The sequence below is a fragment of the Amblyomma maculatum genome, chromosome 1 (genome assembly GCF_055883805.1).
Source record: "Amblyomma maculatum isolate TAMU_Amacu chromosome 1, ASM5588380v1, whole genome shotgun sequence".
Lineage (NCBI taxonomy): Eukaryota > Metazoa > Arthropoda > Arachnida > Ixodida > Ixodidae > Amblyomma > Amblyomma maculatum.
This window is the reverse complement of record NC_139344.1, coordinates 433153218-433172339: the sequence shown is the minus strand read 5'-3', so window position 1 is coordinate 433172339 and position 19122 is coordinate 433153218. Positions and strand designations below refer to the sequence as shown.

Genomic DNA, 19122 nt, shown 5'->3' with positions numbered 1-19122 from the left:
ACTACCGGCTTCATCATGCCAGCGGGTTTCCCCGCCAAAGGCTTGGCTACCTGACAAACAGGACATGTGCGGGCGTAACCCAGCACATCCTTTCTCATACCTGGCCAGGTCGCGACACGGCATACCTTATCATAAGTCATACTGCCGCTGTCATGGCCTGCCAGCGCTGAGTCATGAAAGTACCGGAGAAGTCGTTTCCGCAACTTTCTCGGGACCACGACTCGGAAAGGGGATGCAATCGCCTCTGCCTCGTCAAGTTGGGGGATGTAGCGGAGCAGTAAGCCATCATCGCCCAGCAGATACGCGTCGTACTTGCCCTAAGCGTTTCCGGTGCAACTGCACTACTCGCAAGCTCTGTCAGCACCCGCTGGTGTAAACCGTCTGCTTTCTGGGCCTCAATTAGCTCTTCCCCACTGACAGCTACTCCCCTAGACAGATTTCTCTTTGTCTCGCTTCTTGGCAGGCGAGTAGTCGCCACCACCAGCTGCTGCGCCTTCTCTCTCTCGCAGCACAGCGCGATAACTTAGTGCGCCTCCTTTCTCCCTCTAACTACGCAGGGCGCGACACTAGCGTCCGCCCTCTCCTTCTCTCCAGTAGCAGTGACACCACTTTAACCAATGCTGGACGGCACCTCTGCTGCGCTTCGGCCAGTTTTCCATGGCGCGCGCGATAAAGCATCGGCCACCTTATTCAAGCTACCCCGGCGGTACACAGTGGCGTACGCGTAACGTTGCAACATCAGCACCCATCTCGCAAGCCTGCCTGTGGGGTTTTTCAGCCTCTTTAACCACGAAAGGGCCTGGTGATCTGACTGCACGGTGAAAACCGCTCTGTCAAGGTACATGTCGAACTTTGGCAATGCGAACATTATGGCCAGGCATTCCTTTTCGGTCACAGAGTAATTCCGGTCCGCCGATGTGAGCGTGCGGCTAGCGAACACGACAGGGTGCAGCTTGCCCTCATGTTCCTGCAAAAAAACAGCTCCTACACCGGCACCACTAGCATCTGTCCGCAAGACAAACTGCTTGTTCAGGTCGGGGAGGCGCAAACTAGCGGTGGTGTCTATCGTGCGAGCCAAGGCAACAAAAGCGTCGTTCTCCTCCTTGCCCTAGACCCACTTCGAGCCTTTACGCAACAGCTTGTTCAACGGCCTAGCGATCTCTGAACAACGAGGGATGGATTGTCTGTAGAAAGCAACCATTCCTAAAAATCTCTGCAAGCTTTTCACGTCCGTCGGGCAGGGGTAGTTCAGAATTGCCTGCAGTTTGTCATCGTTGGGTCTCAAAGTGCCATCATCAACCACAAATCCCAAAAGGTTCACTCTCTTTGATGCCAACTGTACTTTCTTTGGCTTGACCGTTATGCCCGCACGTCTCATTCTTTCAAGAACGGAATTCAGGTGAATGAGATGTTCTTCGAACGACTGTGAGAATATCACGACGTCGGCGAGGTACGCCATCGCCTAGTTGAACCTTGCGTCGCCTAGCATGATGTCCATCAATGGTATGAACGTGCTCGGTGGATTAGACAAACCAAACGGGAGTCAAGTAAATTCGAACAGCCCGCAGTGACAGGTGAATGCGATTTTTGGAAGCCACCTTCCGCCACCTCAATCTGCAGGTATCCTCTGCTTGTATCCAGGTCTGTGAAGAACCTTGCATTCCCTAACGCGTACATCACAACCTCACTGTGGTTGGGGACGTCTTTCCCCTCTCTCCGCGCCTATGCGGACGTCGCTGACGAGCCCAGCTATACGCCGCAGCTCGAACGCGTAGGGGTCAAGAGCGCGAAGAATAGCGGAGCCTTCCGCTAGCCTTTCTTGCCCTACCGTCATTACGTCTGCGCCTCCTCGCGGCGCGGAGTCTTGGCCTCCGGCCCAGAGGCATCGCGACTCTAGAAATTCGGCTGGCCTGGGGGGTGGCTGGCAACGCAATTCAGCGAGTAAATCCGCCTGCACTACTTTCGCTTCCTCTGCTAGGGCCTCGAGGTTTCCAAAACCACGTCCCTGCAAAAACGGCTTGAAGCGCGGATGGCATTGCCTGATCACGCGCGCGACCTGTTCAAGATCGGTTGCCGTGGGATCTTCCCTCTTGTAGAGCTCCTGCATTGCGCGTACATGCTCGACGAGGCTCTCCTCTGGGTGCTGTGTGCGCAACGCTAGCTCCTCAAGCACCCGGCGCTCGTAACCAGGCGGCAAGGACTCGGCACGGAAGCGATCTGTGAAGTCTGCCGTCGACTGGAAGGCAGGTTGGCTGTGTCTCCATCACGCCACGCTTTCAAAAAGTACTACGGGAATTACCTGCGCTAGCACCACGTCGTCTGGAGAACCCAATGACGTCTGATAATCCCCGAGTTCATGTAGGAACTCGGGGACTGACTTCACGTCCGTGTTGCCGGAAAAGGAGGGAACCTCAACATTTATCCGCGGAAGCGAGACTGTCGCCGCAACTGCGGCTTGCTTGGCGCCAGCCACCGAATCGAGCTGACGGGCGAACACAGATAATATTGCGGCCATATGCTGCATAAGAGCTGCAGCGTCGGGCCCCTGTGCGGGCTCTACCGCAGCCCTTGCCTCACGCCCGGATTCACCGGCATCCGACCCGGCGATCCTTTCACCCTATCTTTCCTCGGCGGCTTGCCTCCCTCAAACTGTGGCTAGCCGAAAAAAACTGCCAGCGCAAAAACACTACTCCGCGTCAGCAGACCGGTCGCAAAGGCTAATCGGGGCGACAACCCTCACGCCTATGTACAACACATGCAAACAAAATTAAAACAAACCGCCCGACACTAAAAAACACACACATAACCCAAAACAAATTTAAATCTCCGCACAAACACCGCTATACTACACTCCGCCTCATATACACACAAGCTAAACTTAAATTCAAAATGGCGTCAAGCCTATCACACAAATGACGCCCGCCGTGAGCCTTGCCGTGCGCTCCCAATTCGGCAGAGAAATCGTCCACATGGGTGCTAATTCAGCCCCAGTTGGGTGCCAGTTTGTGGGCGATTCCTCTGCCCGAGGAAGCCGCAATACAAACACACACGGCGGGCCGTGTAAAAAACGTCTTTATCTCACTCGAGAAAGTCCATGGCGGTGCGGAAGATCAGCGGGGTCGTCGTCATGGAAGGCAGGCAGCGAGTAGCCAGCGTCTAGGAGCGAAGAGAGAGCGAGGCGACGGCGTGCGCCTCTCTTTCTAGCCTCCGCGCGGGACCGGTTATCCCGGAATGATCGGGGAGAGGGAAGGGGTAAAGCGGCGGCCCGTCGGTAGCAGCGGGAAAAGGGCTCCCTTTAAAGTTGGCTGGCGCGGTCCCCACAGTGTACTTGTTTACGAAAACACAACATGGAATCCGCAAGTGTAATCAGTGGCAACAAAAGGTTCTTGCATGTCTGGTATTCCATGAATATTACAATTTTATTAACAAAAACATTAGCCTCCTAATATATAATTCACTATTTTTGTCAAATATAGCATACTGTCATACAGAGTGGGGTCTTGTTAAGTTTTGAAATAATAAAGTTCATATTCCCTAAAAGAAAGCAATTTGCTGTCATGAATAAGCCGTTCATTAATAGTACAACCCCTTTTTTACTGAACTAAAGTTACTTCTTCCAGCAAAGTGAATAAACGGCTACAATGCTGTATGAAAGAAATTAAAAACACATTGCTTAATAATGATTACCTATAGCCTAACAGAAATGGTAGTACTACCTCACGTTGTGTAACCTGGGAAATTCCGCTCGCGTATAAGTTACATTTCAAACGCTGTGTCATCTCCTACTTGTCCTGGTTGAGTTTTCTGTTGATATATGCGTCTCGAATTTGTTCGCACTAAATACTTTTATTAAATAGACATAAACGTTCATATTCCATGTATCTATCATATCAAGTAAACCCCATTCCTGTGAAGTGTTTTTGTTTTTATTTTGCTGCATATAATTTTAGCAGCGCTAAACTATGCTTCCTCGATGAACCTGTCTGAACATTCGTTCATGTACCTATTTTAATTTTTACATTTCTGTCCTTCTTAGCAAAAATAAATATTGCTGTCTGTGGCGCTTCCATGTAATACCGCATCGTGGATCTCGGCAAGCCCAATCACTAGCCTTTTTCTGTCGGCCTCAGTATCACTAATCATATAATTAGGATTTGATCAGATTTGAATAGTAATTGACGTAGCCCAGTTATAACGCGTATAGATAGATGTGATAAGCGCCGTACCTTACTGCTTTTCAGTGCGCAAGGCGGCCACTTACAGATTTTAGAATTAACGATGCCTTGCAATTTGCGGTGAGCTGCTTCGTCGATTTTAGAGTCGCGTTTTGGGAAACCAACAAAATGTGCGCTCCACTCTGTACTTCATACTTCTCCCTGCACAGCGAGTTTTAAGTGTTTCAATAATGTTGTTTACTACTGGCAGCATTTCATTGAAGACGAAACTTGTGTTGAATTGCAACGAAATATTAGGCTATGGCATAGGATTGAAAAGAAAAAGCATTTAGGGCAGAACTTCTATGTCTGAAACGAACCAAGTTTATGGTGTTTATTTTATTACTCTCGGTTTTCAGAAAGGACACCATGAATATCTGGAGAGCTCGAGAAGGTACTTTGCTGCAGCGTTTATATAGGCATATACACAAATGACGCAATCACTACTTCTCCATTAAAACAAGGGTGGACTGGTTTTGGCAGCCTTTTCTTCTTGTGCTTATTACGCCAGCATTGAGTGCGGGCTTATAAACTACAGCTCTCAAGAGATATCATTGATAACATTTACTTATTTATAGTTACTCGAATGCGCGTATTATACACTTAATACATGAATTTGAGGCCGTAGATATAGCCTAAATCTTTGCATTCGTTGATGCAACTGCTTTTGCCATTGAAAAATAGGTGTTTAGTCAGAATTGTACAAGTAGGTTTATACATAAATTGCGCAGTTCTAAGAAACCATTATTTGCATATTGATGGGAATGGCGCCTAATTTTCAGACGCAGGCCAAAATTTGGCATTTACCTCTTACCATACAATTGCAACCACCATAATTATAATACGGTGCGTTATTGACAAAATATAGAAATAATAGAAACTTCAGACGTTTCTACAGATACTGTATAAATATAAAGATATTTAAAATACTCTGTTATGTGTGTGAACAAAGTCTGTTCATAAACAACTGCTAACTGATAAAATGAGCTGGTAGTTGAACTTTGGTTAACCATGGAGGGAAGCGAAGGGTTCACGTGCATGGCTAGGCTCATTTCCAAGCTAGGATTAAACATATTGTGCGTTCCTCTAAACGCAAGGTCCTTTCTTCATCCGTATGTTCGTAACGCCGCCTTTTCTGGCTCTCATTCCGAATTGCGTTCTTAGCGTTCCTACGCGCTATTTTTAGCATGGATTTCGTCCTACATCTCGCGCAGTCTTGTAACCTAGGCAGGAGCCCAAGGGCTCCTATTTGTACACGTAACGCCCCTCTAGCGCCCTCTAAATCAATGTCACCCTATTCTCACCTCGTGTAACCTTGACCTTGGCAATGGTCACGGGTCACTTGGATGTCTATGTGACTATGCCCCAAAGTCACGTGGCGACCACCAGGCTAAACACCAAAGTTTGACCTGTAAATCTTCCTCAAGGTGGAAACCGTGCGTACCCGATGATACCTTCCGTGACTTCGCCCTTGGCAGCGGTCACGGGCCACTTGGTGGCCTATATGACTATGTCCCAAAGTTACACGGCGACCATCAGGTCGCGTGACGTGGACAGTGGTCAACGGTCACACGGTGGCTCATGTGACTATGCCCCAAAGCCATGTGGCGGCTATCAGGCTTAACACAGAAATTTGACTTCTAAATCTCCCTCACGGTGGAAACCGTGCATACCCCATGGCTCGAACTACCGACATAGTGAGTCTTTCGCTTCAATAATGCGCTCATCCAAAATGTCTGGGTATGGATGTAGATGAATTGATTGGAATCATCAGTGTACACGAGGTGAATAATGTGAAGATTAATCTGATGTGGATAATGATTTTCACATATGTAGAATTTATTTAATTAGTTCCTCTTTCGAAGGTTTTTAAAACCCTTCCTGTTATGTAGTTCAGCGTGGAGAAAACTAGAAGGCCCACTTGAAGGTGATGATGGTAGAGCTTATATTTACAGCATGACAGATATCCAGACAGTAAAAAGTTGAAGTTGAAATGAATTTACAAAAAGAACACTCCGCGCTACTTTACTCTTCAACCTAACTGGTTAGAGCCTAAGCAGAATAGCCGCGTTACATGCCTGCGCATGGAGCCCCAACTCGGACTGGACTGAACACTCTCAGATCACGTCCCGTTTTACACCTTCACGAAACAAAGAAATAGGGGCTGTCATTCTCAGATGTTAGCCCCACACATCAACTGTCCAATATGGAAATATGCTAGATGGGCATAGCCCTGTGGGTTGGCTTTAGCCGCCAACCCAGGGTCCCACTAGCAATACAAATCACAACAAAGAGCACAGCGAAACTCTTTCCCCAGTGAGGGTGTCGAACCCTCTCCTGTCGGGAGGCTTTCTTACCAATTGTGTCCCGCACACCGCCGCCCCATCCTTGCTGCCGCTGCTGGCTAAATCCTTTCCACAGCGCATTGCCCCGCGCCACCCCTGTTTACCACTACGAGCAACGACATGGAAAGGAAAAGATCAACCAGCCGCTATGCTGAAGGCCCGGCGCCTGACTAAAGGGGAGCTCCTGGCTTGCCTACTCTGCGAACAATGCCAGAGTGAAATCCTGAGTGCTTCTTCAGGCGCTCTTTGTCGCATCTGTGGACAATATAAACGAGACTGTCTTTCGCACTGCTCAAAATCGCAGTGTAAAAAAAAAAAAAAAAGGCTTAAGGATCATCTGGGTACTAGTTGCCGGCCAGTACGAAGAGTGCCATACATGCGAGCACCCGGCAGCACGTTCCGCTGCGCCTCTCCCCATGAATGACCTTCGGACTAAAATGGTCCCGCAAATACGGCGTCTACGGTCCGGTCGGCTTTCCCCACATGCGGCACGCTTGTAGAAGGAGGACCGCATCCACAATACAAGAAGCAAACAGGTGGGTGGCGGCGGCATGCAGAGACGCGCACCTGCAAGTGATTAGCCTTGAGCGCGGCCCTACAACATCAATGCAGCGCATCAGGAGGTTGTGAGCACCACGCATACGAAAGCTATACGCGGGCCTCCGAGAAAATCCCAAAGTAAAGGTTTTCCACATTTACGAAAGCTTTCGCTAATCACCGCATGCATCGATAAGCACAGACTGCTATATGCAACCTATTGCCAGGTGCCGTTCCTAATGATACAGCGACTATTTCACTTACCATGGAAGTTTCAAAAGCCACAGGATTCAATGCATTTTAAATAGAAAATGGGCACATACTCGGTTAAGTGCTAACTGTTGAGGAGCAAATATGATGCGAAACTTCATAATGGTCCCTTCGACACTCTTTTATAGGTGTCCTTTTCAAACTTATTACTTGCAAGGAGTTGGAGGAGGTGTTTAACGTGTTTTATGGGCGCAGATTTAATCTACGTCCACCAGTGTGCAAAGAAAATATTTCTGAGGACATTGCAGATTCTGCAGAACACTACAGAATGGCGGTCTTTAGAGTTTCGTCTATTTGGTCGTCACTGCCGTGCTTAATCTAGTGTGAGGTCGTCAGCATAAATGAGTGATGTAGGCGGGGATGTCGCCCAGTAGTATGGACCGACCTATCGGTGCAACGTTAAAGACCATCGCCGAAAGCCGGAGCCTTGCGGCGTGTCACGGTTTCCCGGAGAGAGGATAGAAATATCTTCCGTTTCGGCGTTCAGTTGTAGTGTGCTGTCGGTGAGGACGTCTCGGACGTTGTTGAAGAAGTTGTTGAAGAGTCGCCTCATGACGGATGTTGTTGAAGGTCTTGGCAACATCTAGACCGAGGACGACATTCGTGTCTCCTGTGCGTCACATGACTACCTGATGGCGGAGAAGAAGAATAAGAATGTCCGGAGCTGCTATATGACGGTGCAAGCCAAACATTGCTTCCGGTAAAATAGGGTTGTCTTGGAGGTATTTTAAGTCTGGTCTGGATATCGTATTCAATTAGCTTCCAAACACAGGACGTGAGGGAGATGGGGTGGAGGTTGGCCAAGGTTAGTGGTTTGCCCGGCTTGGGGCGATTAACTTATTAAACACCTTATATGTAACAGATGGTAAGCTGATTAGCCTGTAATTTCCAAGTCTTTACCACCTCCTTGCTTATGAATTAGAATAATGTTAGCGTTGTTCTGTGACACCGGCATCGTTAATGACACCAGGCATTGCGTATAAAAGGTGGCCAGTTTTTCGAGCATGATGTTCCACACTGCCCTTCAGCAAATTTGTAATTAACTGTTCCTCTCCAGCTGCATAACCCTTTCTTATATTTTCTAAAGCTTTCTTAAGCTCTTACTTTCTCACTGGCGGAATGTCTGACTGTTTTCACTATTTCATTACTGCCTATCTCGTGATTGTCTATATAGATCAATATAGAACTCTTTGTCTATTTTAACTATCCTGTGCATACTTCTGATGACTTTGCCCGCCGTGTCTCTTAGCGCATACATGTGATGTAAGCCTATACCTAATTTTAACTTCACCGTGTTAAGACTGGTCACGTTATTTAGGGCGTGCTCAATTTCCCCAATGTTGTACGTAATTATTTTGGGCCCTCTACACTTATTGATTAGCTTTATAATTTGCCAGTATTATCCTACATTAGTGGTGCGGCAGTAGTCTGTCTTTGGGCTCCATCTTACCAAATGTCGGTTGGGTTGGAAGCTTTCAGACTTTGATGTTTCTTAATAAAATCTTTCGTATCCTTAGATAGTTTACCGGTATCGTCACTAAATATCCTGCCGCCTAGTTCTATAGCGCACTCAGTAATAGCTCTTGAATTATTACTCATTGCTTCACGCTAAAGTCCTCCTCCTTAGTTAAATTTTAATATCTGTTCTGCAATGAGATCCTGAATTTTTCTGCTCACCCTCTCACTGCTAATTTGTTTATGATAGACTTCTTTCTTACTAAGTTCTTCCGTTCCCTCTTCAGATCTAGCCTAATTGAAGACCTTACGATCCTGTGGTCATTGGACCGCACCTTTCCGATTAGCTCTACATCCTGCATGATGTCGGAGCTAGAACACAATATGAAGTCAATTTATTTATAGTCTCCCCGTTAGGACTTTTCCATGTTCACTTTAGGTTATTCTGTTTGCTGAACAAGTTATTCATGATCCTTAAGTTATTGCGCTGTGCAAACGCAAGAGCTGGTTTTGTTATTCCTAGAGCTAATGTCATTTTCATCCGCTGCCTGGTCTCCAGCCTGCTTTTTTCCCGCCTTGGCATAATTTTCACTCATTAGTAAAGTATACGGCGTCTTTTCTTTCCCCATTGCCGATTCTACATCTGCATAGAAGCTTTATACTGCTTGATCATTTTGACTACATGTAGGCGCAAGGTGTGTACAACCTTCAGAATATACCGCTCATTAGGGCTAATTACAATGCCTTCCACCTTCTCAGTAATGCTATAAAATTCCTCTATATTACCAGCTATATCCTTATTGACAAGGAACCCTACTGCTAGTCAACGTCCGTCCGGTAAAACCTCAAAACCACAAGACATCTCCACCATTCTGTATAGTATATGCCTCATTTGACTTCCTAAACTCGCTACGCATTATCACATCCCATTTCATACTTTAAGAAGCAAACAATGTCCCTTAAAATAAAGTGTAATATGGTGAATTTCGATAAGATTAGAAACCATGTTGATTCTTTTGCGAGGCAGATATAACGACTGGCCACACAATGCTCACTCGTATTCCTTAGGGATAATAAAGAATAAATGTTATTTCTGTGAGCGGCGCACCCCATTGCTGTGATTCCTAGTGTATCTTAACCATATTCGGCCTGACATAGAAGATATCGCTTCAATTTTCCAGGGCCTTACCGCGTTGAAGAATCTTTCTGCGCCGAAGTTGATATTTCCGTGGTTTCATTCAACGGTTTGCTCACCTAATAAAAACCCTCTCGCAAATGAACGCTCCTTTTCTGTAGTCACTTGTACAGTGAGTGGCTCTTTCAACAAGTAATGTTTCTACTAATCTGGCCCTGTTTAAAAAATAATTGTGCCAACTCCTACTCCTGAGATAAATACCAATGCATTCGGTTCGGGCACCGGTGTAGCGATTGTCCAGCTTCAGAACGGCGTCTAGCATATTATCTCTTACGCAAGCCGAATTTTACGGGACGTCGAACGCAACTACATTAGGACAGAAGTGGAAAATCCAGGTGTCGTGTTCAAGCTCATCAAGGTGCGACCTGTGTATACGACCACCACTTCAACGTAAGCACTGGACAGCGTTCCCTGTGTTGGCCTCTTGGCTTCCACGAGCATTCCAGTCGACTACAAGTTTGGCATTACCCTCCCAAGACCAATATTTTTCTCTACCTTAAAAGAGAGGTGGCCGCACCAAGGAGGCTGACTGGTTGGCTAAATGCCCTCTGCCTTGTACGGCAATCTCTGAATACAATCTGGACGACTGCCTCGCCTCTTTGTGCAAGGCATTTTCCACACTATAGCATCACAGCAAGGACAATGATGCCAGGGGGCGCTCGGAGCGAAAGACGTTGAAGTGGCGCTCGGAGCAAAAGACGAAGTGAATCGGCTCCGGACTTGCAGGACGTACCTAAACCTTTGACCGTGTAATTCTACCTGTACCGGCTCTGTTAACCTAGCCCCAGTCGCCAATACCATGACAAATCTGGTGAAGGTGCTGGGTAAGGTTCCCCGATTGGAAACGCAGGCCGGCGCGCTTGCACAGTTCGTCGCGGACAACGCTCGCAATGAAGGTAGAAGCTGGTTGAGGTGCACCATACGGCAGTCTGAGTTCGTCGCGCACAATCGAACGTACGAGCTCCCGTAGCGCCGATGCGTTCATTCCATGCGATGGTAACTCGACAGCGACGGAGGTGGCGTGGAGGGTACGATTCTGTGCCGAAGCTCGCTGCTGAAGCACGTTTTCTATCATGGATGTTTCCGCAAGGAATTCTGCGACAGTTTTCGGTGGGCTGCGCACCAGGCCAGCAAAAAGCTGCTCTTTGACGCCAAGCATGAGGTAGCGCAGCTTTTTGTCCTCGGACATTGTAGGGTCTGCCCGCTTGAAGAGGCGTGGCATGTCTTCAGTATATGCCGCGACGCTTTCGTTAGGCATTTGAATCCGAGATTGGAGAGCGCATTCGGCCCATTCGCGGCGATCGGAGCTACCGTAAGTAGCCGCAAGATGACGCTTGAACTCACTCCAAGAAGACAGCTGGTCTTCATGGTTCTCGAACCATGTCCGAGCGCCATCCTCAAGGCTGAAGTAGACGTTGCGAAGCCGGGCTGCGTCATTCCAGAGGCTGAAGGTTGCTACCATTTCGTAGTGCTGCAACCAGTCGTCGACGTCTTCATAGGTGTCCCCGTAAAAGGTCTTTGAGACGCGGGGGGTCTGAAACGTCACGTAAGTAGGGGCCGCTCCAGGGATTGCGACGACGTCGTGGCTGCCGGTAGTCATGGCCGATGGGGAAAACTCAGGTGGTAGGCCTCGTTGCCTGCGGCTGGTGCGGTGTACAGGCGTTTCCTCGAATATATGACCAGCACTCCTGCTTAGCGTAGGGATACGGGACATCAGACCTGACCTCCACCAGATTTGTCATGGTATTGGCGACTGGGGCTAGGTTAACAGAGCCGGTACAGGTAAAATTACAGGGTCCAAGGTTTAGGTACGTCCTGCAAGTCCGGAGCCGATTCACTTCATCTTTTGCTCCGAGCGCCACTTCAACGTCTTTCGCTCCGAGCGCCCCTTGGCAAGAAACTGCTCCAAATAGATTGTTTGATAAACCCCGAAGATAAAAAAATTTGGACAATCTTTGTTCTTTTTGGATGGTCTACTCTTCAAAAACCATTTAAGTGATTTTTACCCATCTGCTGCTTGTTGTCCCGGTTTCTTCCAGCAGCACGGACCTATGCGCCACGCATTTCAACTCCACAGTTCATCTCAGTATTGCCCGCACTCAACCAATAGTTTAACAACGTTTTTATTGCCCAGGATTCACGTGAGAACACAGCGCTACATCGCAGGCTGTGTGTCCAGCCCCCGCTTGCTTTCTTCAACAAATATAGGCCACTACGTTCCCCTTTGAGAAATCTGGAATTCCCTTCGATGATTTGCCTCACAGTTGCTGACTGCCGCTGTTCGAATAGTGTGGTTGTGGACTAGATATCCTATATTTTAAAACTGATGCTATAGTTTCTAGCAAAGCCTTCTACGGTGTCCTACTTTTCTTGCACTAAAACGCCTATCATCACTACGCGCCCCGAGTAATCCTCAGTAACCGCAACTTATTTGACGACAGCATAACCATTAGCACGTAAAAACAACATAGAGCGATCCGTGGATGTATTAATTCGCTTAGCGGAATTTTAAAATATAAAAAAGGTCTGTTCATATAATTATCACTGAATAAATTCACAATCCTGCCATCTGTGGCTGTATTGAATTCCAAAGCGAAATTTTTGATTATGCAAAAAGTCTACTCATATAATTCTCATTGAATACACTCATAGATCACCGCAAAGATTCATATTCACGAGAGCTTTTGTGTCTACAGAATGCAAAATAATTACTTTATTGCTTATGTAAAAATGACAGAGACAATATGCGCGAGCATATCTGAATTATTCATTGTGTGTTGGCAATTCTTTTAAAGGATTTAGATCACATCCGATTACTCGTAACCCTCAAAATGTCTTTCATGTGAAGTCTTCGAGCACAATGATAGTCTTCTGATCAGAGAATTCGGCACTCCGATTCCACCGCCCAAAATCATTCTCACTACTTTCCAACGCTTTAGGGTTTAGGAGGGCGGTTACAAGTGCTTCGTGCGTTATACTTTATCGCACCTGTTTGCATGAAAGGAAATGACAGTTTGCAGTTCCATCTTACGTTTCCACACCGTGCTATCTGGTGACATCTCACAGCCATTGGACTAGTACCTTGTCCGGCAGCTTCTATGAGCGAGAGAAAAAATGGCACCCCTTCGGCGTATCAGCATCCGGACATGTCACCCACCGAAATCTACAATCACGGGATATTTCTAGCTTTTCTAGGCTGCGAGCCTTGACGCTAGCGATGAATTGTTCGAATGATTGTAACCTGTGAAGCTCTTGGTTTTTTTATTTGAGAACTAGCTTCTACAAAAAGTAAGCTCTATATTTTTCAAGAGCTGGAATCATAATACTGTCTTTTTTCGAGACGAAGCTTTATACCGTAACCGACGCCGCCGATGCCCTGGCAACGGACAATTATTTTGACATGGGCCTATTTGCACAGTCATCCTAAAAGGAGCTTCTCAGAATCGTTAACCGTGCTAGCAGCAGCGAAATAATGCCATCAATGCAAACATGCATGTTATCTCTGAAATAAAACTTTGAGTAAAATCGTTCGAATATGTTGGTTTCTTTCGGGTATTCTCAGATTGTAAGATACTGGAGAGCCTTCACTTCAGCTTGTCTGTGACCAATTCACAGCAAGGCAAACTTAGGAAAGATGCAAAACTATACAGCTCGAATAAAGGAACATATTAAAAATACTTTACCTCACATTTCACAAGTAACGTGGTAACGACCCGGGTCCTTCAAGGCGTTTTATTGTTAACAACATTAAGCGCTCTTACGTGTTCTGAAATATTTTGAAGTCGAAAATCGGAGCCCGATTTCTCTTTAACCAAACCTGAAGTCTGTACAGGCGACATTTGTTACAACCAGCTTCCTTCAATAATATATTTTTTACGCGCCCTGTCATTTCATCAGAAAGGACAATATATCCCCAGGCCTCTTTTCGGGGGGCTTACTGCCTTCGGGTACTTAATATATAAAAAATTAGAGGGTCTCTTAGATGTCTATTAAGAGGACAATGGCAAAAGCGTGCTCTTCTTATCATATAATTTGTCTCCCACCGTTAGCCTCTTATCGAAGTTCGTTGTAGTGCTGCATATAATTTGTTTACAGTAAGGAAAGCCGAAGTATCTGTCACACTTTCTCCGGCAAGTGTGAGTGGACGGTACATCATCGCTCCTGTCGCGTGAAGTCCTTGGCACGCTTTTAAGTGTGGCGTTGCAGATGTCACGAATGCATCCAGCCTAGGCCAATCAGAACGCCGCAAGAGCGGGATACATTTTGTCCACGACAGCATGAGCCATTAAAGGTAAAACTCACTAAATAATGTTCTGGGGCAGTTTGGATTAATTGAGGTGAGCGCATGAGAAAGTACAAAACCAACGTTGTAGTATGAAATGAACTGAAGTGAACTGAATTGGACAGTTAAATCGTTTCCATATATATCCCCCGACGGGGTGGCGCAGTGGTTACGGCTTTCGACTACTGTTCCTAATGATGCGGGATCGAATTCCGGCCTCGGGTGCCGCTTTTTGATGGATACGAAATGCAAGGCGTCCGTGTGCTGTGCGTTAGTGCACGTTAAAGAATTCCAGGTGGTCAAAAATTCTGGTGTCCTCCACTACGACGTCTCGTATAGCCTGAGTCGCTTTTGGACGTAAGCCCCACAAACCAAACCAAATCATTCTATACATAAACGGAGGACGGAGTGTTAAAGTATTTCACAGCAGCCACACAATTATTTTCAACGCTCCACAATATATTTCAGTTACAGTCTAAGATACTCTGTGCAAGCGGAGAAAAGCCCTTTCAAACCGAGGCATTGCTGGCATCGAGATGTTTGGCCATTTCCAGCAATTTGCTCACAATATATCATAGTTAGCTGAGATTAAACCGTATTTCGACGAAATTTGGACTTCAACAAAAGATAGCGCTTTGCGGTTTGCGGACAGAACGCTACATGTGGCATGAAAGGGTGCTTGCATAGCGGCAGTCTTCCCAGTTCAATCACTTCGCACGTGGATTAATGCGATACCTTTTCTGACTGTCCAGATGGTCGATAGCGAACGTTCTCAAGGTTCTGTTCCGTACAACTAAAACAGAAGCGAAAGTAGATTGTCGGGCATGGCTCAGGGTCTTCGCTAATTTTATAGTGCCTCATATAAGACACACTGAGGAGGCGAGTTAGAAACCCGCTGTGGATACATGAACTCTTTTGTATAAATTTCTGGCTTATGCTGGAGCCAAACGCGCCACTCATTCTTGATTGGCGCCAAAGGCGCTAATCAAGATTGAAAATGAATATGAAATGAAAACTTAGATATGGCTTAACTTCGCCTAAATCGATTAAGACATGCGAAAGCTTATTTGGCACTCTCTCGAATGGTCTTGCTTGGAGGAATAGCATTGAGGCAATAGCATAAAGCGTGACAAAGCGTAAAACGTTATTCGTTCTTTTCTGGCTGCAAGCTGAAGGGAAAGGCGCAGTATCTGTTTCCCTACTGGGTGCACGATTACGTTTACAACGCCATGCAAGTGTAGTTAAATATGCCGTAGGTTCGCATCCGCGTTGCGAACTAGCCCCCAACTTAATTAGCAGGTGGATGACAAATGGGAAGGGACGACATATGACACCTCTCTGAATGCTGCACAAAGAACAGTTACGTTATAATTTAGGTAATAAATCATGTTATTTTTTGTCGACTCATGGAGTACGGAACGAATAGGAGGGAACGCGCGGCAATACTCTTGAAGTCTAGGCATAAGAAATAAAAGACAGTGAGTACGTCTTTACGAGATTAAACCACGTGATAGTGCGCCGTGATATCTACTGTCGCTGCTCATCGCGCATGTGCGAATCGGCGACGTGCGGGGTTCGCCGCGCACGCAGCACCGGAGAATCCGCGCAATAACCCATGCTCGCCTTAGCAGACAGCTGCGCGCCCGCGCGTAAGCAGACGCGCGCGCGAAAAGGCATACCGACATCAAAACATAGTGATAGACTGGGAGAGCAAAAAAGCGGGGGATGAATGGCTTCCTCGGTGCTTGGCTTGCGAAGTTTGGTCGCGTGAAGTCACGCTACCTCCTAGTTTTTCCTTCCTCCATGTGCCAACGCCTGATCGCAATTTCTTTCAACCTTTCCTTCTGACGCTATTCATGAAGCAAGTATTTCTCCTTAAAAAGTGCTGCTAGTGTTCTCGTTTAATCCACTGCTCGCTCAATCCCTTCAAAGGCACGCCATCAGGATTAAGTACTGTTACTACTATTGTATGCTAAATAGCTCAAGGAGGGCCTTGACTGTGGCAGCTGCGATGCCGTATAGGCGACACAAGTTGATTCTCACGCACCGACAACCTGCAAGTGATGCTTGCGGTCTTAGTGTACGTACCTCGGCGCCGCTGTAAATGAGAGGGGCCAATAGGGAACACACTAATATCTAAATAACACGGAATACAAACACCCTCAAACGAAGTTAGTTGGAAAGCCGCCGCCACACAAGAGCAGGCAGTGCACCGCAAACAATATATGGAAAGCGGCGATCAGTACCACTGGCGAGTCGTTAATTTGCTACTTGCTAGGACTGCTTCATTTCGATCTCCTATTGGCTCTACTGCTACTACTGCTGATTAAGTAATATTTCTAAACAAAGTAATATATTTTCAGATGAAAATAATTACACTGATAACCTCTTGCCTCTCGACATTAGAAATGAACAAAAAGCAGGCTTTCCCGCGCTTTGGTGAAAATATGCCTTTACTATTAATTCATTTCTATTTATACACGGTGTCCCAGCGAACTATCAGCAAGGTTTAAAAATTACAACAATTGCGGCAGGCCAGGAAATCCAGTTCTATAGGCCTGCCAGCCATATGGTGCAATAAACGTAATGTATTTTTGCAATTAATTATTTCTTACATGCGTGAATTTTCTAAGGATAACAAATATTTTTTTATACAGTACTTGTGATATGCAACTTGAAGAGGACATTCATAAACCCTTCCTGAATTTATTTACGGTAAAGAAAGCCTCAGGTATATCTTTTTTCCGAGCTACACAGAAATAACGCGATATATGAAAACTATTACGCGACTAGCGCATTCGCGTGCCATAATTGCGGTTCTCATCATTGTGGCTCGGTGAACGAAAGTAGTGGTTCCCGTAACGTGGTGGCCAAATCCCAGCGATAGGAAGATATGCTTGCAATATTGTTGCAGCGACCTCGTCGCGCTTGATGCTATATGCATCGTTACGGGTGACTTTGACTACGACTGACTGACTAACGCGGACGAAAATTCTATCGAAGAGATATCGGTTTCCCGATGCAACGAGGCTATAATCTGATGGCGGCAGCTGGTTTCATTCTCTAAAGCCACGACTGAAAGCAGCGGAATCGTTGTGCGCAAATACTCCTGTCAGGGGATGCTTTTTTGTATTTTGCGGGACTTCTTTGGAGATTGGAAAAAAGATACACCTAAGGCTTTCTTTACCGCAAAGAAATGGAATGCGTTTCCTAAGGCTGCCTGACTTTACAAATCACATTTATTTCCAAAATAATATTTAGTAGTTTAGAAAAAGTAATTACAAGCTAATAATTTCAAAATCCAAAAATGTCAGTGATGCCCAAATCGACTGGCAGCTCTTGTAGGCGATTTCTGTGGCGTAGCTCAAGTGGTTATTATTTCAACTATTGGTCTAATGTTAGTTGGGACACTTCGTAGCGCTATCTAACCGTACAGCGGTAGTCAGAGCAGGCACTTGGATGTATGTGCTGGCAAAGCAACCATCTATTTGGCGAAATCCCATACCTTTATGTCGTGGCGGTCTGCACAACCTTCCTTCCAGCTGACACGGATGAGAGGAATGCAAATGACTGCTTTCTCCTTATCCTCAGTGCGGTAACGACTCGGTGTTCGCGACAGCTGCTCTTTCCTTGTCCGCTTACCAAAAACAACAATAGTCTTAACATCCCTCGAGGACGCCTTGCAGTGAGATTATGTGCAGTTGTTTTTTTTCTTCACGGCTCGGCTTAGTACCACGCAGCCAAGCCATTTTGTGACGAAACGGCTGAGATGTATGATGCAATGTCAAAAGTCTAAGAAAAATTGCATTTATAAATGCTAGCTTTATACTTTACTAACAGCAATCATTCACCTGGGAGTTTACTATCTTTTAGTAGGGTATACGCAGCGCGAAGAAAGACGTGACAGCAAGAAGGCAAGAAAATGCGTATTATCTTTCAAGTCCCTCGGCTTTTGCGTTGCTACATTATGACAATTTAAATCAAATTTACTAGTTGTTCGGTCGACAAACGATATAGACGTTAGGGCAATTTGAAATAAAGAATTGACTGATTAGTTTTTGTTATTTTTAGCATGTCTTGAAACAAGACAAGTATTTAACAGGGAAATAAACATCGCACTATTCAATAATTGCTTCGTTTAGCTAGAAATATGAATGAGTATTGGGGTGTATGCATATAATTTGAAATTTTATTACGAACAGTGGTTAGCGAGACTTTTATTCTATACGTCACAATTGTGTAGAACTTTACAAGTGTTCCTTAAAGTGAGTTGTAGTTGAATTACAGAGAACTACGCTCTCAGGAGACTCTTCATGTTTCGTTTCCGTCTAAGGGAATAATTTGGTGGATTTGAATTGCTGCAGTTACTTAATTAGTACAGCAGTTCAACATAACAATTCAATACAAATAATAGCGCTGCTCTTTCCTATAACCACAAAATACAATTTATGCGTGGAAATATTTCAGGCTGGTCATTATACCTGTCACAAGATTTCGTGTTTCTAATTTTTCGCAGAAAATCTGTCCTAATAACGGCGACACGCCTTTCAGAAGTGGCCTCCGTGCCTCAATTTCCAAACTTCATTCGTCAGAATTCTCTGCTGCCCCGCGGTCCCCATTACTATCTTTTAGCGACGTAATGAATCATTCTGGATCGCAGTAATCTTTACCAGAAAGCCAATGACGATAATAATCAAATCAGGGCTGAAAGTAGGCACAGATAAGCACGTAACCTAATATGGTGTCAGATTGGCCGAATTGTCAAATGAACGTGTGCGAATAAAAGCTTCTATAAGGTTCTGCCCGAAGTCTCCTCAGTCTGGG

At 46.0% G+C, this 19122-nt stretch overlaps 2 protein-coding genes across 2 annotated transcripts in view; both read right to left on the bottom strand.

Annotated features, from left to right (window-relative positions):
* The window catches only part of LOC146209419 (uncharacterized), a 51606-nt gene extending 33633 nt beyond the window's left edge, over positions 1-17973 (bottom strand). The window contains exon 1 of the mRNA XM_084587407.1: positions 17804-17973. The gene's annotated coding sequence lies outside the window, so the exon portion shown is untranslated. The remainder of the gene's footprint in view (positions 1-17803) is intronic.
* On the bottom strand, positions 10795-11616 carry LOC146209420 (uncharacterized). Its single transcript, XM_084597495.1, has one exon. The coding sequence runs from the start codon at positions 11614-11616 to the stop codon at positions 10795-10797; it is 822 nt and encodes a 273-aa protein (XP_084453621.1).
* Positions 17974-19122: the final 1149 nt, after the last annotated feature.